The 22,840-nt window shown below is 46.1% G+C and overlaps 1 protein-coding gene across 1 annotated transcript in view; it reads left to right on the top strand.

Moving 5' to 3' along the window:
• LOC135914708 (uncharacterized) overlaps window positions 1-22,840 on the top strand; it is an 88,101-nt gene that overhangs the window by 57,895 nt on the left and 7,366 nt on the right. Inside the window, exons 2-4 of the mRNA XM_065447648.2 lie at window positions 11,869-11,945; window positions 16,000-16,656; window positions 18,564-18,802. Of these exons, the coding sequence (XP_065303720.2) occupies window positions 16,471-16,656; window positions 18,564-18,802 (425 nt within the window). The 5' untranslated portion in view covers window positions 11,869-11,945; window positions 16,000-16,470. The remainder of the gene's footprint in view (window positions 1-11,868; window positions 11,946-15,999; window positions 16,657-18,563; window positions 18,803-22,840) is intronic.

A 22,840-nucleotide genomic window follows, 5' to 3' on the forward strand; every position in this document is an offset into this window, starting at 1 on the left:
TACCTGTACTGAACAACACCTGCAAGACAAATATTCATGTTCTGCAGGCAGCACAAGAGTTTGCCTTTGTTTGCCAAGATGCACGTCAAGAGAGGCAACTATTGCGATTGCTCGGGACCATCCAATGCAAACTCACATTACGGTGGAGGCCCTGAGAACGCACATCAGACATCTTGCACGCGCCCCCTATCACCACCTTGTAACACTAACTTCAGACAGGCACCAATCATCATTCTCTAAAACTATCGTCAAATACAACGACAAACTTCCCTCGGGCTTCACCGCTGCATATAAACCATCGATACCCCCTTGGTGCCTTATCGGGCCCACAGTCCATCTAAGTGTACCAGGAATCCGTAAAAAATCTGAGCTGTCGTCGCGTGTGCTGAAAACTGTCTCTGCTTCTTCTGCACGAGAGGTATGGGGACAGCGTACATATTTATACTGATGGTTCCACAAACATCCAGTGTTCATCTGGTGATGTGGTTGTCCCAGCAAGACTTATTGCCATCATCTTTAGGACTGACCACCCAACAACTTCGACATTTGCGGAACTGGCTGCTCTTCGCGCTGCACTTTATTTCATCTATCGGGAACCACCTCGACAATGGTCAATCTTCAGTGACTCAAAGGCAGCTCTACAATCTGTGCTATCAGCACTGCGTCGCCGGCCATTCGAACAGCCCGTATTCGATATAAGATGCCTACTCCACACATCACTTAAGAAAGGACACCACGTGACGTTGCAGTGGCTGCCAAGTCACTGCGGCGTCATAGGAAACGAACACGCCGATAATGCCGCATGGGCAGGTGTTGAAGACACACAGGAAGAGGCCATACCACTTTCGCGGTCCGACGCAGCAAGCAGACTTCGAGTGCTTGCACAGGAGATCACGCTCTCTCTATGGTGCACATCAAGCAGCCAGAGCAACCGGAGTAATCGTCAATACGACCTGCCCTCTTTGATGCATCTCTTTATGCCAACTGGACTCCACCGAAGTGAGGCCATTCTGCTTTATCACTTATGGCTAGGGCTGGCCTTCACGAAATCTTACTCATATCGCATTGGAATGGCTGACAACGCTCTCTGCAATGCCTGTCTTTGCGAGGAGACGCTGGAACCCATTCTGTACGAATGTCCTGAATATAATGTTCACAGACAGTCTCTGGCGTCTGTTCTAGCGCACCTTGACAACAGACCATTGTCAGTTGCAACTATTTTCACATATCGCCGACAGAAGACATCGCATCTGAAGGCGACGAAAGGACTACTTCGGTTTATGAAAGAGACGGGCTTCGACAAGCGGCTTTGATAGTGACGTCAGGTACCGCGCAAGAGTGACGGACTGTAACTGACGATGTGTACGCTGTGTTATGTGCTCTCTCTCTCTCCTCCCCATCTTTCATCCCTCATCCCGCTCCCATGTGTAGGGTAGCAAATCGGTTAGCCTAAACTGGTTAACCTCCCTGCCTTTCCTTCTCCACTTTTTCCTTCATTCCTCCGCCTTTACAATTCACAGTTTAGTTCAAAATGTCGGATATAACGAGCTCTGTGGCAACAGAACTTGCCGCTGTACGTGCCACCGTTAGTTACATCGCACACGCCAAATCTCAAAAGTGGGTCCTTTTTTGTGACTGCAAGGCAGCCCTTGAGAGTGTGCAGTCAGCCTTACAATGCAACACCCATGAATACCTCGTGTTTGCGACCAAATAGGTTATCCATCAAGCTCTCATAAACGGACATGACATCATCCTCCGATGACTTCCGGGGCACAGTGGTATCGTCGGAAATGAGCTTGGTGATGACGCCACTTGGTCAGTCCATAAAGAAACCCTGGCACTTTTTGTACCCTTGTCAAGGAGAGACGCTGAGAGGGGTCGTTTACTTGCTCAAACCAAGACTGAAACTTTGTGGAACACCCCATTTTTCTTCAGCTGCCGTCTCCACCGCTGGATCCTAAACTGAAGATGCAGATTCCATCGAACTTCTCCCGCCGTGATGCAACTTTACTATGCCACCTCTGGCTAGGGGTGACCTTTACGAAAACCTTATCACTCCATATTGGAATGACGGGCACATTTATTTGTGACTCGTCCAAATGTGAAGAGATGATCAAGAACGTCCTGCGGTTTTGTAAGCTTTGTGAGATCGAACGCAACGTTCTTCGGAGGTTGTTAAACCGATTAAATGGCATACCATTTGAAGATTCTTCGACCATGGCTCCATGCGTCGCAGGCTTACAAAGCGACGCGGGCACTGCTGCGTTTGATGAAAGCGACTGGCCTCAGTTACCTATTATAGGCATCAAGTTATGGATATCCGCACTTATTCACGCCGATAGTACTTTCTTCCCTCCCTATCCTTTTTCCCCTTAAACGCCTTCCCCAGCGTAGGGTAGCAAACCGGACGTGCGTATGGTCGACCTCCCTACCTTTCCTACCTTCCTTTTCCTCCTCTTCTAACTCCTCCGGTGGTTGTTGTGTGAATTCGTGTCACAAATATAGTGTCCTGATTCAACTGCACGGAATTTTACAAAAAAGTGCATTTTGTGGGGATATCTCCCCATAGTCTGTCAGGTTCTGTGTCTTTGAGCTCGATATAGTGCAAAATATGGCAGATAATCAAAAAGGATATGTGAAATAAGTGCTTAATTAGCAATTATAGAGGAAACATTACAAATAGGGAATCGAGGACCCAATTGCAGGAGCCTTCAGTACTTTCGCACTGGGGGCGGCTCAGTTTGGCAGAACCTAAAGAATTATGAAATATCCGTTACGTCGATCTCTCTATCATCTCCATTGCGTGTGCAGACCAAAAGTAGCGCTAGCTTTCTCTGGCACGGGCTTCATCGTGGCCTTCTCGTTTTTTGCATTGCGACGCCAGGAATCGACGCGGAGCGGGCTCTATTCCGTTTGAAATCTTGTCGTGGTATTGCAGTTCGGATGATCACGTTTGCCAATAGCAGCAAATAAAGAAAGGCTTTATGGATAAGAATGAAGAGAACTCGTAATTGTCATAGTATTGGCGCCCACGCAGCAAGGAAGCCGATGACATTTTCTCATAGGATGTGGAAATCAGCGTCGCTGACCCACTGTCTAATTTTCGATTGGGTTCAGGGCTAGTGAAAACCAAAATACATCATGACGTAGTACCTACGACGATTTTCGTGAAGTTGTTTTTGGGCATATGACTGTCGGTCTTCAAGTTTGCAAATGAAATGTTGCCTCTAAAATGGCTAATTAAAACTTTATATGCATAGGCTGCCAAGCATTACAGTCGGACAGCAGATGTGCAAATGCGCTTGTCACAAGTTACCAGTGCTGTACCCTGGTTTATTTCGTGCAGAAAGTAAAACAGCCTGTATACCTGCTATATTAGCGATCTCTGGGAACGAAAGTGGAGGGGGGGGGGGTTCAATGCAGCTGTGCTACTGCTCAAACATCACCTCCCCCACTCCCAAAAAGTTTCGGTATCCTCCCCTTCCTGACTACACACGGGGGTGGGGGGAGGGGGAGGGGACAGTGACAGAAGGCTTATGGGCACCGGATGCCAGACGACCTAGCTACGCCACTGAGAAGGATGCTATCCTGTTGGCTGCGTCGTGGTGATTAATGCGTAAAGCTTATTGCACTGCCTTTGGGATTCAATTAAAGCATAATTAAATTATGGGGTTTTACGTGCCAAAACCACTTTCTGATTATGAGGCACGCCGTAGAGGACGACTCCGGAAATTTCTACCACCTGGGGTTTTTTAACGTGCACCTAAAACTAAGTACACGGGTGTTTTCGTATTTCGCCCCCATCTAAATGCGGCAGCCGTCTCACTAATTGATTGCTTGTGTGCAACAGACAGACACACACACACAGAGAGAGAGAGTGACAGACATACAGACACACACAGAGAGAGAGAGAGAGAGAGAGAGCGCGACAGACATACAGACACAGAGAGAGAGAGAGAGAGAGCGACACACACACACACAAAGAGAGAGAGAGAGGAAGAGTGCGACACACACACACAGAGAGAGAGCGACAGACAGACACACACACACAGACACACACACACACAGAGAGAGACACACACACAGACAGACAGACAGACAGACACACACACACACACAGACAGAGACACACACACAGACAGATAGACACACACACACAGACAGATAGACACACACACACAGATAGATAGATAGATAGATAGATAGATAGATAGATAGATAGATAGATAGATAGATAGATAGATAGATAGATAGATAGATAGATAGATAGATAGATAGATAGATAGATAGATAGATAGATAGATAGACAGACAGACAGACAGACAGACAGACAGACAGACAGACAGACAGACAGACAGACAGACAGACAGACAGACAGACAGATAGATAGATAGATAGATAGATAGATAGATAGATAGATAGATAGATAGATAGATAGATAGATAGATAGATAGATAGATAGATAGATAGATAGATAGATAGATAGATAGATAGATAGATAGATAGATAGATAGACAGACAGACAGACAGACAGACAGACAGACAGACAGACAGACAGACAGACAGACAGACAGACAGACAGACAGACAGATAGATAGATAGATAGATAGATAGATAGATAGATAGATAGATAGATAGATAGATAGATAGATAGATAGATAGATAGATAGATAGATAGATAGATAGATAGATAGATAGATAGATAGATAGATAGATAGATAGATAGATAAGACAGACAGACAGACAGACAGACAGACAGACAGACAGACAGACAGACAGACAGACAGACAGATAGATCAAATAGGTAAAGAAAAGATAGGTTAGCCTGCAACCGCATTTGCTACCATCCTCTGGGAACCGGAATATAGGTAAGACAAAGCATTGGTTAGGCCACCACGTGGTCACATTATATCATCTGAGCCTGATTTTTCTAAAGAAAAGCAAGAACAGCCTCCAATGTCGGAGGTGTGCATCATCAAGATACACTACGCGTCTTTGAACACGTACACTAAACTGACAACACATCTCTTACGGAAGCGCGAACTCCTTAAATAAAGAAATTGTCATATTACTGGGCAAGAGCGTGTCGTCACGGAGTGGTGGTATGAACTCATGCACTAGTAAATAGCTTAATAAACAAGATGTGAAACCCGGCTGTTTATATAGCGGACAGCCGATTTCACCTCGAATTTGAAGAATGCCGCCAATGACGTGGATAACATTTCCAGCACTGCTCAAACTTTGCCATAGTGTTCGTGAACTGCCGCCGTGATTTACGCTACCCTTTCTCATTCACGTAAATAATACTAACAGCACACTTGTTTTCCCAACAACAACCACCCTGTTTATGCAACGCCCAACGCCGATAACCTAATGTTTCAATGGACATTGCCCAGTAAGGTTTGACCCAAGTCAAATTTTATTGTCGAGAGGTGACAAAGAGGCGGTCCAGATTTGTTTTTGTCTCTTGCTTCGTATTTATTTCTGCTTGTGCGCTGTTTCGCGTCTTTCACTAACAATAACTCCTAAATGGTTTGGTTCTTGTGGTTCTAAGTAACAGTAATAATAAATGCTTTCCTGCTGAAACGAGAGCGACGAACTGCAAAGGCGTAATGTTTTGAATACATAAGTAGGAGCAGGCATTGTAGTTCACCGCAGTAGCTTCTCCTTGGCCGTCCCGCCTGAAGGTACATGTTTGCGGTATAATTTTTTGCATTGTCACTCTCTTGTTTGATCTAACCTAACGAGGTGCCCTTAAGGACATCCCATAAATTTTTCCAGAAACGGCCACTCTAAGGCTCCGTTCTTTACCATCGTTGTAGCGTGTACTACTTCAAGAAACTTTAAAAAAAAAACGTGTTCTCTACGTAGTAGATTCGAGAACCAAAACTAAAACCTTCTCAATGCTAAAACTAAATTAGTCTGTCTCAAGCTGTTCGTCCTTGTTAAAAAATGTGGTCGTTCAAGTTTCGAGCTGTAAGCTAGGTAATTTCAGTTTGATCGGTGTGCACTGGCTACGGCCTATTGGATACTACCTAAATAAGAAAATGGGCGACGGGATGGGGCCAAGTTAAGCTTCAAGAGCGCCGCTACACAAGCAAAAATCCGAAGAAAGTGCACATTGAACTTACCGGCGCCTTTGCTAAAAGGAACACTTGGCGACTGGAGCGCGGCAGAGTAGGCCGTAAAAGAAAGCCACGGGGCAGAAAATTTCCCGCCAGGCGGGCAACTTCAATCTGGACCACGAAACAAGCAGCCCTTGTGCGTTAGCGCTCGTTTTGCTTTTCCCGTCTGGCCTGGTCCTAGAGTTTTGTTTGGTGCCATGTCTTCTTCTCTCCTCTTGTTGTGACCACAGCGTTCAGGAGACGGAGAGACGAAGCAGTATTGTATAGCAGCACTAGCGACGCGCGAAATGAAAGAAAGGCGGTTGGGCTTATGATAGGATCCGGCCAACCGCAACGACCCGAAGGTTTCTTTGTAGTTTTTATTACTCGTAGCATTACTCTGTCGTAGTTCGCAAAAGAAAAAAAGAAAAAAAAGAAGAAAAAGTAAAAAGAAGAGAACAATGCGCTGGACGCACAACCACGAGATACAAAGAAGAAATTGGGCGATGGTCTAAACGCCGCTCTAATTAAACGCAGTGGTTGCGCGTAACAACAGACACACACGCGGATTCGCAAGTATACAAACACTCTCACGCTGCTACACACTTACATGCACGCACAAAAGTGTACTAAGCGTCAAAAAGGAAAATGTGCTCTTGGTACATATTTATATGGTTCCTTGAAATGCTACGGCTTTGAAGTAGCGGTGGAGATGCTGAGATGCGCAAGGACAAAAAGTAAGTCGCTTGAACAAATGACCAAAAAGCGTATTACATGAACTTTCACGTACTTTCATGAATTTCATGTACTTTTAGGGGATTGTATTCCTGTCTGGGTGGGTCCCTAAGAGTTTTCCCGCAAAGTTAGGTCGCTGCGTAGTCCACGTATTAGTGGGCTCAGCGTCGAGCTGCTGTTTCGCGCGAACAAGGTTCGAAACCAACCGCCGGACCAACATGGGTCACGTGATATATGCCACCGGGTATGCGCCACTCTTCAATGAACCCTTACCCGCAGCGAAAGATTCGAGCCAAATGTACTCATCCTAAAAGGATACAAACAAGCGATGGACCTTCCACTGGGAAATTTACATCGAAATATTAGGACATCTCGGCATGCACATCACATAGCAGCTAATCGAAGCACACCTGGCGAGCCAAAAGGAAAATAACCTCACAGAAACCGCCATGTCCAATCAGTAATGGTGCGGCGCTGCACCACTCCTAACACAGGGGCACAAAAGCTTGGTGACCCGTCGGATACTCTTGAATGCCTCTACGTTACATCCATCCCTACAAAGATGCATCCCGTTCGCCATAAGGACCGTCCACAAGTACGAGCGATGGCATAACAAAAAGAAAACGCCAGTTTATCCGACGTGCCGGTTGCCGACGTGACCAGGTATCCAGACAGGGATGATGCTCATGCCGTCAGCGTCATGTACCAAAACCTGCGGAAAATTTGCGCGACGAGAGTGTTGCCTATAGACACGACCCGCGCCAAAGAAGTGGCCATCGCGGTTGTCATTGGCACAAACCGTGGCAGAGAGCAGGTCCTTGCGCCCACCGACTTACCAGTGACTTGCATAAGTTACGCTACAGGCAGAATACAACACGTAGCGCTTTATATTGTACGAAATTCTACCATGCTGAAAACAGCCACAATGAAGTAAATCCTAGGTCATCAATCTCTCGCTGGGAATATGTAGGCGTACGCCTCGACTCGAGCGCACGTCCACCGAGCCTCTCAGCAAGCCTATCGCGAAGACGAGAGATTAAAATTCATCGCCAAACGATTTCACGCCACCATTGAGACATCGAAGACGGAAATCACCCCCCCCCCCCTCTGCCCCACGCGCCCTTCACGCACGAAAAGGCAGTGTCGTGGAGGAAATTAGACGCTCATTTCCACGTATTGCAGGCGGTCTCACACGATGGGGTATCCCCAGACAATGCCCATGAACCTGTTACGATTGCAACGCGCCGGCCGCACTGTACCACGCCACGCGGGCATGCCAGCTCACAAACTTCACATTCGATTACGATGTGCTGACTGGTCTCCAGAGTTTTGCTGCAGCATACACATGCCTCATCTGATTGCGAATACTTGCTCCGGTATGTTTTTTGTCCTGAGGCAACCAGCTCGAGTCCCAAATAGCAAGGCACTTCATGCTATCGTAAAGATTTTTTCTTCTAATTTCCTTCTTTCTCATTCCTGTAAATCTCTATGGTCTTTGTCGTTTCCATTCTTTGCACCCAATTCGTTGTGCATCCGATTCGGCGTGGATGATGCAGCAGCCGGGCAACATACAAGCAGACGCCAAGCCTGTGTTTATTGGTGTGCATTTTTATGTACGAATTATCCGTGCGGCGAAAAACGCAATTCGGTGTTGGCTTTGCACGGAAAAGACTTCGTGCCAGCATGTTTCTTCAGGTGGTTATACGTTTCAGAGCCGTAAACTATACGTGATAGCACATGTCAAGCCTTCCTATATCCACTGCGGGTTTGAGATTATACGGTCATTTATGGTCATTCATCGCCTTTATATTGAAGCTGTTCGGTTAATTTTCCGGGAGCAGCACCCACGGAGAGCACCGCGTACGATATGAAATAACGGTTAGAAGAAAGCGGACGGGTGCGCTTGTCGACTTCGGAACTTTGGTAGCGAATGTTCTGTTGCAGGCGCAAGTCTAACAAGAAGGCGTGGAACTTGACGGCTTCCGTGTCCTGTCTTTTACGTGCACATCTACATGTAGTACATGGGAATCAGCTGCATTTGTACACTGGCGCACGCGAAAAGAGAAAGCACCATATGACTAGTGCGCACAGAAACAGCGCTGCGCTCGCGTCATTGACTCCCTTTCTTTCTCTTTATTTTTTTTTTGCTTGCGCGCTATGTCAGGGATGCTTGAACTGTTATAAATATGCGATGCTTACACTCCGCTACGCACAGAACATGTTCAGTTCTTCCTGCCAGAAGTCGCCCCCTCCTACACCAATCTCATACATGGATCGATACGCAATTAAGTTATTGCGTGTACTGTATTGACTGCGACAGAAATAATTAATAAAGCCTCTGTAACAGGCGGCATATAGCAAGACCATAGAAAATCACTCTATTATACTCATCTCGGTCATGGCGTGCCAAGAGCGCATACTACGATTGAGATGACAAGGAGAGGCAAAGATGCAGCACGAAGTGCGGCTGTAGCGCGCGCCACAGAAATGCTATTCATCTTTTAAAGAATGAGGTACCATGTATTAAATGCCACCTAGTCCCTTTAAGACACCGCCTCAGGCCCCCTGAAGCGGGATAATTACACAAAGCTCACAGAGAAAAAAACTGGGCCGGGTGTTGCAATTGGAACGAAACTGACCACATTCAATATTCATTTAAGCAGACAACGCTGCAGGGTACGCTCGCTAATTTATCTCTGCGGTATAATTCTGGCATCTGAAACATAATCATGCTCACGACGGCACATTTACCGTCATCAAGAGATGAAAAGAAGACTGCAGATCTTTCGGAACTCGCCATCGCAGGCAACTGACCCAACAACTTGTCGCTCGCGCCGTTCCCGCAGTCCCCGTGCAGCACTCATACTATCATCATCATCTTCACAATCATAAAAACATGGAAGCCGCATTCAGGCGCTGGAAATTCTGGTTTATATACCTTTTCATCAGGCAAGAAGGAAAGGGCGCACCGCAAACCTTTCCTCCTCTCTGGCTTGTTCAAGAAGACGCGGCGCTGCTTGAAAGGACCCAGTTTCCGGGTTAGGCTCCGCTGGCCTCGAAGCTCTTGGTTTCAGTGAAAGCTGGGAGAGAGCAAAGATGCCCACAACAGAGATAAGTAAAAAGGTAGTTGGAAGTATGGTGCAAGAAAAATAGAGCGAACACAAACAACGGCGGCGTACAAAAAGCAGCTGCCCGAAAGTGACTCAGAAAGTTTGATGCTGGGAATTTTTTGTCTTAAAAAAAAAGTTACGTAGGTAAGACGTTTTGCAAAATAAGAAAAGAAGCTTGGTCGTGCAACCCCACCCCTCCCCATTTCGAGGAGGCCGCTCAGAGCATCCATCCATCTATCCATCTGTCGTCTTGTGCTGCACGCTCTTCGAGAAATTTACGGGATGTCAATTCATACAAAGTCCTTAGGGAACCAGTATGTAGCTTTTGAGTGCAGCAGTAACTACAGTATGGGACAATCTCTGTTTGCTCAAACATACGACGTTCATCATCAGCCGTGGTGTGTGTACGTGCTTTGAACCGTTTGAGCTGCATCGGCATTTTTTTATTCACTTTGGTTGTATTAGACTGAATCCACCGGCCAGTTTGATCATGCCACAGCTGCCGCAGTGCATGCCGCTACGTGTAGTCATCCGGCCACTATAGGCACCCCTGCGCATCCTATTTTCAAGCAATATTTGGCAATTTTTGGTCCATGTGGAGCCATAGTGCGATGGGAAGATTCACCTGCTGCGTTCTTGGGTGCTGCAACAGCAGCACAAGGGACAAAGGCGTCGGATTCTATATGTTTCCTAGAGAGCGAAAGCTTCGAGACCGTGGGTTCAACGCATTAGCAGGGCTGGACGAGACGGCAGGTAAGACCGCTTTTTTGCCTTGTATTGACAAGTAACTCCGACCTTCCACTTGAGCTAGATTATTATCCGCGATATATGGGTGAAGGAGCAGGAAACCAATGTGGCGACGACCCATAATTTCTTAGAATGGCGAGTCGTAAGGTAAGTTCAAGAACAGTAAATAAATACATTGAGCTAGATGACTAGCTTACAAGAGAATGAACTGAAATAACCGTTGTGATTTCATTGAGATGCTATGCATGTGATCAAGAGTGTCAAAATATTCGCCTTATATGGTTTTTTTCGCCTTATAACACTCCCGCCCATGACGTTTGTATTGTAAACACTACCTTGATTCAAATCCTGGTGAAAAAAAGAGCGTTTTATCCCTGTAGTCCAAAGAAGCTTGCATAAGTTGGGTGTGTTCGTTTCGTCTCATAGCGTTTACCGCTGCCCTAACCCAGTGGAAAAATCTGGGGATTGCGAACCGGTCACAATATTCCAGAGAGGACAAAAAGCACCAAAATTGTGCTCCCCTTGCCTCGCTCTGCTCGTAACAGCTACTAAGCTACTTAGAGTTAGAGCGCCTTGAAGCTCGAGCGGTCACCCGTCAAGAAGCTGAGGAACGCTGTCACTTAGGACTTTGTGCCGGGCCCGGTGCTGTTACCATGAGCGATTGGCCAGGTTTTTCGATACCTCGGCTAGTTTTTGAGCTTTTCTCTTAGTATTGGGTTGTAATGTATGTTAACGCCCCAGGGGCAGTGTCGGCAGTCTGGTTTGCCAGCTTGCCGGTCCGAAACTATCCCTTGGGTGTTTCACTCGAAATGGCTTACATGGTATACCCGGGGTGTTCATGCCAACTGGTGACGGAGCCATCTATATAAAGAACGCTAAATTGATTCAGGAATGGTTGCGCACAGCTACTATCCACTATCTTCAAATTTTTGAAGTCAGATCATTTGGAAGAAGGCGATTTTGTCTGCAAATCCTGAGGTTGGGCTTTAGGGTCTGACTTGCTCTGACGCACAACCTTGGCGCCGTTACCGGTAAAGGCCTTCATCCTGGAGCCACTGGCATGTACTAAGCGTATGTTTCGTGGTGTGAAACCATCTTGCTCTCCCGAGGAAGTACTCGAGGATTTCAAGGAAGCTGACACGGGGATTGTTTTTCGTGTACCACTGCAACAGAATGGTTGACGGCACGAGTTCCGACAGAGTCGACAGTATCAACGTATGCTGGAATATCGTTTCCTACAGAGCTAAAGGTAAGGCCTGTTTTCTATAAGGTAGATCATTTAGTCCCACGTGCTCTCCTATGCAAGAACTGTTGGCATTTCGGACCCAGAGGCAACACATGTAAATCTGTGACACGCTGTCGCAACTGCGGCGCAAATCACGTATCAGAAGTCTGCTCCTCGGATTTTCAGACAAAAAGCAAGAAATGTTCTCAGAGCATGAAGAAGATTGATGTATTGAAATAGGCTGTTGCCTCTTCGGTCTTGGAGCGATCACTGCTGAGTTAAATATTGTCCAATGGAATTGCCGCTCTATGTTGTCTTTTTATATGATCTTCAACGCCTTATTGTTACCTATGAATCGCAGCTGACCCCTCTAAAATAATTTTCTTCTAATAATTTTCGCGTCTTCAGAGTACACCGAATGCATTGCCATGGCGGAGGTTTAATTACTATGGTGTCCTCAAAAATATTTCGCAGAGCTGTTATACATAAGGAAATCATGAATCCGGAAAGTGAACTGTTGGCTATTCATTTAGTTCGTACCAGATGTGCCCCCCTTACTATAATAAACGTCTGCTTCCCCGGGGATGTCCGTAGGACAGCCTACTTTGATCGTTTATTGAGTAAATTGGACCGACTTTCATTGCAGGGGACTCATATCACGTGGGATTACCGCTCAGATACGAGGGGATGAACTCCTGTGGTCATGGTTATCATCAAGAAGTGTTCGCTGTAGTAATAGGAGGCTGTACCATTTATGCGCCGAGATTCCAGTTCCTAAATTACCCCTACTCTGGTAGCTACTCGAGTTAGCGTGTCATCATGGACATCTCTAAATAGCGGGACTTCTTGTGATCATTTCCCTACATTTTTTTTTTCTATCATGTGCTCTCTGCAGAGAGTGGTTGCCTATGGTTAAGCTAAGGATTGCTACAACGCTAATGCAAACGCCTACTTATCTGATCGAAAGAATAGGGAAACCCTACACAGATTCATGGAGCCAAACAAGAAAGATTCTGTGAGCCACATTTTGAGCTCCGTTGTACGGAACCCAGTTGAAGCTAAGACTAATCTTGATTGGATTGTACGCGGGCCTTGCGTTGCGATTTCAGGCACAGTGCTCAGTTGTGTTGAGAATTCCGTCACAGTGAAAATCATCGGAACTTCTATCTGTGGTAGCTTGCATGAGATCGGCAGATCCCGGTTATGATGATATATCTGTTGTTATGGTGAAATTCGTGGCAGATAACTTAATGGGGGAGTTCCTATATATTGTGAACCTTTCCCTTGAGAAACCATGGCTACCTAACGAGTGAAAGATTGCTAAAATTATCTTGCTTCTCAAGAATGCCAGAAAAGGGCTTGATTTGGACGACATTCGGCCAATGACTGTAACTTCTTATATGCTAAAATCAATTGAAAGAGTTCTTCAAAATCCGCGATCAGAGCACATTTCTAAAATTAATGCATTAGGCGCCACTCAGATTGGATTTCGCACTGGTTGTAAGTTCTATTTCGTCCATGCATCTAGATTTGCAAAGCAAGATACGGTTCTAAGAGAAACTTACAAGTTTCGGTCCTCAAAACTCTAGATGTTGCAAAAGCTTATGACAGCGTAGAGTACAGCCTCCTGCGGAATAAAATTCCTGCCTTAAACCCTCCATCGTATATGATTGCTTGGATCAAGGATTTATAGCATGGAATAAAATTTTTCTGCTCAGACGAAAAACATCATTCTGAGTGGTTCTCCCAGACGAGAGGTGCACCTTGGCGTTCAGTGCTTTCCCGACTATTGTTTAATATGCTACTATACGATATTCCAATTATGCAGAACGTCACGCTGTTTGTATATGCGGATGACACGTACTGCATTCTTTGCTTGCGCTAAATATTTTCACATTCTTTACCCCAAGTTGCAAGCGTATTTAAATCTTCTTGTGGTCTTGCTGGATAATTTCGCATAGTCCTTCACACTAACAGAAGTCTCCTTCTTGTATTCCCTTCGCATGAATCGGTTTCCTTTTTCCTTGTTTATGATAATCAGGTGATTTGCGGTACAGGGGAGTCATTTACTAACCAGGCCCAGATTGGCATTCTCACATAAAAACGTTGTGAGAAGAGGTGAAATCCCTCTTGGCCCGGTGACGAGAAAATGCAATGTGAAGTTTGGTACGTCCAGTGATGCTCTACTTTACTTTTGCCGGGCTTATTTAAGACCCGCTCTTGAATTAGGTTCTTTAGTGACGTCAGGCTCTCCAAATTATAAGTGCTTGCCTTTATTTATGATAGAGAGGTGGGTCCTACGTCAGTGTCTTCGCGCCCCTAGGTGTGCTGCGAACTCTGCTGTATCTAGAAGCAAACGCACCAGATTTAGCGTCGCGATTTAAGCTACTAAAAGTGAAAACTTAGAGAATGCAACATGCTCCCGCGACAAGTTACTCAGTGTTTGTCGCACAACCGGTACTATATATTTATTCTATATGGCCAAGATACAAGCTCCCCAGTTCGTGTTTACGCATAGTCTTTAAGCGATAATAAACGTTAATCTACGATACGTTCTATGTGTCACTTAAATAAAAACATGTAATACTTGTAATTTTGATTACATAATTCCAAATAATGCTAAATTCATAACCAAACAGACACTAGTCGGATTCTTGAATGAGTATCTGAAAGATCTTCCTTCATACAAAGTAGTGTCCATGGACGCCTGACAAAAAGATGAGAGATCAGTGATAAGCCTTTGCTCGAAAATGCTATCATGAGCTTTGGTATTCGTCTTCCCGTTTACACTCCAATTTATGTGGCCGAATTCATGGCCATATGCTTGTCCGTATACAATACTCGGAAAAATGTGCCACACATAATATTGCTCACCGACTGCCTGTCAGTTCACAATTCTCTATTTCACCGACCGCTACACTTTTTTTTTTTTGTACCACATCTTGCTGAAGAAATTCGGTTTGTGTGGATAACCGGACATTATGGACCAGCACCTAATGAGGTTGCAGACAGCTTGGCAAATGGCAAAGGCAGCGCTTGTTGGGCCAGTAAGTTTCTTTATACGCAAACCTACTCTGCTCGCTGTAACAAGATTCCGAAAGCGGCAACAAGTCCCAAGTAGAAAAATATGAGCCGCTCCTTGCCGCACCAGATTACGAACATTTATTGTTCCCTTGGAATGTCCGCTCTTGTCCCTCTCGGCAATGTAATGTTTCTATTACCCTATTACGATGTCGAATACTGCCACTAAATCCGTACGTGAGTAGATGTGAATTCGCACCACAGAAGCTTTGTGCATGGCGTGGGGATATAGAATCACGGGACCCCTTTACCCTGCTTTCGTCAAAAATATTATTCCGAAAGAAATACCTACTTAGAGCAGCCCCTATTGTGCATGGGCCTTCCTCTCTCGGTGATTAACACTGTGCCTTTAGGGGCAAGTACCCTTAGTCGATCCCGAAAGGAAATGTGCCAAATTGTGCATGAGTACGTCATGGCTACTGAGAAACAATCATATTGAACTCCTTTTCCTCATTAGTAACACTGAATCGCGTTACTTTCGTATATAATATAGCATCTACGTCAAAAGTGGCATGAGAAATATCAACAAAGAACAGAAAAATAATTTTAAAAAAATTAATTATGGGGTTTTACGTGCCAAAACCACTTTCTGATTATGAGGCACGCCGTAGCGGAGGACTCCGGAAATTTCGACCACCTGGGGTTCTTTAACGTGCACCTAAATCTAAGTACACGGTTGTTTTCGCATTTCGCCCCCATCGAAATGCGGCCGCCGTGGCCGGGATGCGATCCCGCGACCTCGTGCTCAGCAGCCTAACACCATAGCCACTAAACAACCACGGGGGGTGAAAAATAATTTATAATCACTAATAATTAAATATATATAGTACACATCACTAACTTAACAGGAAGCAAGAAATTCATACTATGTTTCCTTTGAGAGCCATGGCCAATCTCCCGCCCTCGTGGGCACGTGCCACAATTTTGAAGAAAGAAGAAGAAGGAGAAGCTCGTAACCACTTCTGGCTCATCCCCTTTTTATTTGACGAGAATGCAGCCCGTCCAAGGGGAACCCGAGTGGAACTGCGAAGCCGAGCGTTCCGGCGTCATCCCTCCGGCGACCCAGCCTCTCCACAGCGGATGGAGGGCTCCGCTGAACTGGACTGAACCACCGCACGATTCGGGTTTCCTGTCTAAAGGTCTGTGGCCGGCAGCACCTGTAGCACCGGATCACAGCTATGCCGGTTATTATTACGAAGGCAGCGCCGAGCCCGTTTCCGAGCAGTCGCTGGAGCCCGAAGGTGCGACGGAGCCCTCGAAGCACGGAAGCCCCGAGTGCCTGAGCTTCGTCCTCGGGGTCACCTTCGCGGCGCTCCTCTTGGGCATCGGCCTTCTCGTCGTCCACAGCTCGCTGTCGCCGCTCGACCTCAGCCCGGACGTCGAGGAGGATGCCGGGGCCCGGCGGCTGGGCGTGGCGCCGAGCACAGTCGGCGAGCGTCTCATTCTGCGGAGCACTGGGCACCCGGACATGGACGAACGCGGCAACAGGAAAAGGACGATGCGCAATCGCGCGCGGATCCAAGTCGCGGGCCGAGCGGCGAGCGGAGAGGCAGCGCGACAACCACGGACGAGTGCGAAGACGAGCCCCGAGACGACGACACCTGCCACGACTGTGACCACGATTCGCGTCGAAGACGACGCACGACCGAGACGCGTAAGTTTGTCCTCTTCGCGGGGCAATTCTCATTCAGGGTTTTTCACTTGAGCAAGCATTAAATATATGCAAATGCTACGTAGCTGGACAGAAACAAGGTAACGTTGTTTGCCAGCGCTTGGAGATAGTCCGAATATTTTTTTTTGCATAACACCCAATTAGATCATTATTCTTAAGTAACTTCTCAATTATTATAATTATATGAAAGTAGAGCAACATGAAAAATTCCCGGTACAGCTTTCTATTGCTGAAGAAGTCCAACATAAAAGTGTTTTACCAAGCGTGAAGTAACCCCGCGAATACCCTCGAACGTCCAGTCGCGCGGCAATTTTGCGTGCATTCGGGGGCTTCTATGCGCTCGGGAAAATGCTTTTATGTAGCACGTATTAGGCAAGAGGAAGCTGTATGCGGAGTTTTTCTTGTTGGTCTACAAGTTTCTCATTAATGCTTTTTGTCTAATAATATAACGCAGAAGTTGAATAAATAATTAAGGCTAATTATGCAATTAGGCGGTATGCTAAAAATTATTTGAGCAGCTCCAAGCGACGGAAGAATATTACCGTGGTATGGTCCAGCTGAGTGGCATTTGCATATTTTGAAGGTTTCGCTGAAGTTACTCGAAACACTATGTAGTTATGAGAATCGCGAGAAGCGTTCGTCGTGTACTGCTGGCACAAAACGAGCCGCCAGCGCTACGAAAGAAGCAAGGAAGAGCTGCTGTGTGCTACTAATGCGCAATATCAACCACCCATCTTTTTTGGGAAATTCCTAACCCGTCCTCTTTTCTTTCCTTTCTTGTTTTTGAATCCACCTGTAAGAGGTGGCTTTTTAGGATAATTTCTGAAAAAGGTGGAAATTGCTCATTTAAGACAGCGCAGTGTCCAGCTAGGTAAATGAACGTTTACTAAATAATGTTTTATTTCATTTTATTGCTTCAGGACACAGATTACAAAGAGTAGCAGCACATTTGGCATATTCGTCTAAAAAGAATATATTAAAATTGCTCCGGCTTTCCAGTGAAGATTGTCTCTAGCTGCTAGAGGAGAGCATTTGGCGAGTGTTATTGAAACGTCAATGTATTTCATAGCCCATATTAGGGAAGAATATATTGTTGGTAGTTGTGTAGTCGTAGGATTTATGCTCAACGGACATGGCCTTGCCAACTGATAGGATTAAATTTCGTAATGTCACGTGTCCTAGTGTCAATAATTATAACGTTAACTAGTGAATGCCTGTAATGACTGCAGTGAAGACTGTAGCAAAGATGAATGCCGATCGATGTGGGCTTACGCGTTGTCGCGCAATCACGGTGACCGGAAGGAGCGGTGGCTACCATCACGGTAGTCCCTGGTATAAGAGATGCGTATGGACCGGTCGTTTCGTGGTAACGTATCACAGTAGCGTATCACGTATCACACGAAGCTAAAGCTGTAACAATCCACAACTGCGACCGAGTGTGCTCGACCACCCCGCTTCATGTTTTGCGTTAAGGCAAAGTTATTTCTCTCGAACAGTATATATATGTACATGTCCCGATCGGTCGCTCCGAGGAACCTACGTCACTGCAGTATTCTTTGCATATGAATTTTCTTATTTTTTCAATAGTTTAGCTTTGCGAAAGTGGCGCCCGCGATATGCTGCCGGGTGTGGAGCAGGCAAATAAATTTTCAGTATTACAGTGTATATTACAGGGTATTGCACGAACGTGAGTCCTATGCGCGATGATCCCTGATGCAAAAGTTTCTTTCTACGCATAAAGACGAAAATAAGACTGTGCCTGCCACTACGAGTACGCCGGGCAATTCCAGAATCAGTGTGGTTGCCACATTTAAAGTCTGCAGCTATGTGATACGATGATACTTCGCGGGCATAGGCACTGATACATGCCATGCGCTCCTGCATCGCAGGACGCCACAGACGAGTCTTGCAGCCGTCACGTGTACACGCACTGCGTGCGGCCAAAGCCGGAGTTCTACTACAGCGCCGACCGGCGAGCCTGCGTCCCGGCGGCCGCGGACACCGTGCACGTGTGTAACCGCGGCTCCAACCGGTTTTCCAGCTTGGAGAGCTGCCTCACCAGTTGTGTCAACGGTCGCCGCGTGTCGGACCGGTGCTACGAAAGCACGCTGTTCTTTCCCTGCGACCGGTGAGTTGGAGGCTCATTGCGTGTGTACCGCGTCTTCTTTGCTGAGTCTGAGAACCTTCTAAAGCGAAGCTCTCCTTGGCTACTCTACGGCGTTTGGTGTGTCTTCGTTCACTGTGTCGGCGGGTAAACTTGGTCCGATTCCTGATTCTGTGTAACCGATTGCGGTGACTTCGCGAACTCATGCAGGCACCAGTGCACGATATGGGTCCTCACAAACGTTTAGGTGCAAATTGTAATGCGAGCCGGTTGTGGAAGTAGTGCAGTCAGATACGTGGGTGGGTCTATTCGGATATTTATATATCACATTGCGGCCTAGCAGGTCTAGCATGTGGACCGAGCTTTCATGCCTCTTCAGATTTGGCGCGGCGTCTTACCAAGTAAGCGTACTGTAGGGAAATATACACATGAGGTGCGTAGAGGGAAATCATAAAGGACACCATATATCACCTTTGATTGGAGTAGTTCGGAGATGGAGCGCTTGAGCAGTTGTTTGCACGTGATAAAAGGTGTTACTATACTTAGTTCATTGCGACCCTAAGCACCAATAACTAATGTATCGAGGGGAAAGTGTTAATAGTTGTAGTTTACATGGGCTGTAGGTGCTTTAAACTGAAGCGTTACTCTTCGTACTACTTTGTACAGGCAGCCCTACTTGCAATTTTGCCTGCATCTCGAAATAAACAGCTTCTCAGTACTGACAATGTCACTGAAGACGTTGTGACGCTTCGTGTCCACCGCTTCCCGCAGTGCGTTGAAACCGCTTAATTTTACTTGACTTTCTTTTTAAAAAGAAACGAAAGCAAAAAAACGGGAGCATAAATTGTACTGGCGAGCAAATAGCAGTGATGCGTTCTACCACAACCTGCTCCATCGGGGTGGCTCAGTGGCCTTCGCATCCTGCTGCTCAGAAGTAAGCCGCGGATTCGATGAATATGGTAGTGACACCCGCATTACAGAAAGGGAAGAAAGTAAGACCGCTCGTGCAGATAAATTTTTGGTGATGTAAAATGAAAGAAAAAGAAAGCAACAAGAACAAAAAGAACCCCTGCCAGTACATGTCGATTTGGTCTCTAAATCCACAGACTTCAGTGATCATACCCAAAAGAACAAAGTCAACTTTGATAGAGTGTACCGGAGACCGAGTTCCATTAGTGCTGGACATCTGGGCCCGCATTTACAAATCAGCTCATAGGTTTGTGAGGTTTATTCTGAAGGCTTCGCGCCAGCAAGCCATCATAGCAATACCTCTTTTTTAATTTTTATTTATTTATTTACTATATATACTGAACACCCAATGATAGGGCTAAAGCAGGAGTGGGAAAATGTTACGCAATATTAGTAGCGCATAACGAAGCAAATTCAAGGTAATAATTAACCCAAGTTTTGTTGAAAAGTAAACACATACACAAAAAGAACAATAATACAGATGACGCAATTCACTGGTGAGCAAGGTGTTCGCCAGTGGCTGCTAAAACTTCGTTCAATGGTAAGGAACGAATGTAACCGGGCAGATAATTGCAAAGTTCCATTACGCGTTGGAAAAAACATTATTTGAATTTGTTGGTACACGCAAAAAACGTGTGCGATGCGTGGGAATTGCGGGTACAACTTTCCTTTGTAAAAGTGTTATTGGTACAGTCAAAAATGCAAGAGGTGCAGGTAATTATTATAGATAAACATTTCAGAGCGTCCTTGTGATGTGGTTGGTTGCTTGAGATGTGGTTCCATGTTCAGTGATTGTAGAGCTTGTGTAGGCGAAAAGCTGCGGCTGTTTTTTGGCAAATTAAACGGATAGATTTTCTTCGAACATTACCGAGTGATGTTATTTCGCTGTGTTTGCAGGGCACCAAACTACGGACGCATATTAAAGAATGGGGCGAATAAGCGTTTTATATAAAAGCAGGTCAGTGTCACGAGGTGTCTATGTTAAAGTCCGGTGCAAATATCCTAGTTGTTTTAATTATTTTCCGGTTACATATTCGATGGGTTTAGATGAAAGAAGATTTTCTGTTAGAAGAACGCCTAAATTTTGATATTAGGGTAGTCTTTTAGGCATCAACGCCATTCACAGAGTGGTAGAAAAAAAGTAGCTCCATCGGCGGGTAGGTGAAATCACGACTGTATTACTGCAGTTGATGTTCAGTTTCCATATTTTACACCACGCGTAAAAATACATGCGGGATTAGACAAGACTCTAATGGTCACCAATGACATTGTGGGATGTCGTGCCTGCCGAAGGACAAATCCCAACATAAAAACGTAACGCTTCTTTATTCCACTAACGATGGCAGCGGACGGGCATACCAACGCTACGTTCGTCCCAGTAGCGGAAGGTAGCAGGCGATCTTTCTCAGCCAAGCAGCCTGTTTTATGCGAAGCATATTACGAGAGCTCAACCCAGCTCCTCAGGCGCGGCGGTGTCGCCTTGAATACCACGTGACACCGTGACGTCACGACAGAGGAGAAGTGGCTTTGCTCAACTCTTGCAAGATCGGCTGGGTGGAAATCGAACCAGGGTCTCCGGAGTGTGAGACGGAGACGCTACCACTGAGCCACGAGTAGAGAGAGAGAGAGAGAAATAACGTTTATTTGCACCCGCAAAAAGAGCCCCAAGGAGGCAAGAGTCTTCCTGTCTCCTCGGCTTACTCCTCCCCTTTCAGCTGGCTGATGCTCCTTGGAGCTCAGCGGTGTCCAGGGCCATGCGGATGACTTCTCTTTGGTCAGCTTCCTTTGAGCTGGTCATTAAAGTCTCCCAGGATTGTCTATCCCTACCTGGCTTATTGTATCTAGGACATGTCCATAGTATGTGGATCATGTCCGCCTTTGCCCCGCAGTGTTTGCAACTCATGGCCTCAATGCTATCGTGCCATCTCTTCAGAATGTAAGGGTTGCAGATCACCCCCGCTCCATGTTATCTCTTCCTGCTTACTTAGTTTCTTATGCGCCTCTGGCAGTGTTTTCCTTCCCATTCTATAATAATCGAGAATTTCGCTGTAAGTGTTTATACCTTCCTCTTTTTGTAGGGGCTCCCTGGCTATAGAGGCTGCATTGGTGGACCGGTAAATAAGCTCTCGGGCCAATGCATGCGCTTTCTCATTGCCGGGCAAGCCTTCGTGGGCAGGAGTCCATATAAGGTTCACTAAATCTTCTGGAATTGGTCCTTTCTCCAATATGTTGAGCGCCTCTTTGGAGATTCTCCCTGCGGTATAATTCCTGATAGCTGTTTTGGAATCTGACACTATGATTTTCACCCCTTTTTGAGTCAAAGCTAGGGCTATGGCCACCTACTCTGCAACCTCCACACTGTTTTGCGGGGTAGTGCAGCTCTTTGAGTTCTCACCGTTAACCTGTGTCGTCACTGAGACAAAACCTCGTCTGCTTTCATATTCTGCTGCATCCGTGTAGAACACCCCTTGCTGTTTATCTAGTGATTTTTGTAACGCTTTAACCCTGTCTTTCCTCCTGTCCTGGTGGTGAGTGGGATGCATATTCTTAGGGAGTGGTGGTATGCGTATCCTGTCTCTGATTTGTGACGGGATGGCTCCCGTGTTTCTTACTTTGTTGTTAGTTTTGTATCCTAGTTTCGCTAGAATTCTCAGACCACCTCTGCTTCGCATTAGTCTCTGTTGCTGGGAGACTAGTGTGGCTTCGATCAACTCTTCTAGGGTGTTTGAAATGCCCATGTTTAGTATCCTCTGCGTAGATGTGCATGGTGGCAGGTTTAGGGCTGTTTTAACTCCTTTCCTAATAAGGATTTCTATTTTGTTTTTCTCGGCCCTTGTTAGTTTAAGGTACGGTGTTGCGTATGTAATCTTGCTGATCGCGAAGGACTGTATTATCCTTAATAGGTTGGCCTCCCTCATGCCTGCATTCTTGTTGGCGATTCTTCGGAGGAGTCGGCAGGTTTGGCTAACGCTCATTTCAAGCTTTCTAATCGTTTGTGTATTTCTTTCATTGTCCTGAATGTGCATGCCTAGCACACGTATAGCTTTTACGTTTGGAATCGCGTCCCCATTAACAGTGAGTTTTATCCCGTGG

The sequence above is a fragment of the Dermacentor albipictus genome, chromosome 2, assembly GCF_038994185.2.
Source record: "Dermacentor albipictus isolate Rhodes 1998 colony chromosome 2, USDA_Dalb.pri_finalv2, whole genome shotgun sequence".
NCBI classification, from domain to species: domain Eukaryota; kingdom Metazoa; phylum Arthropoda; class Arachnida; order Ixodida; family Ixodidae; genus Dermacentor; species Dermacentor albipictus.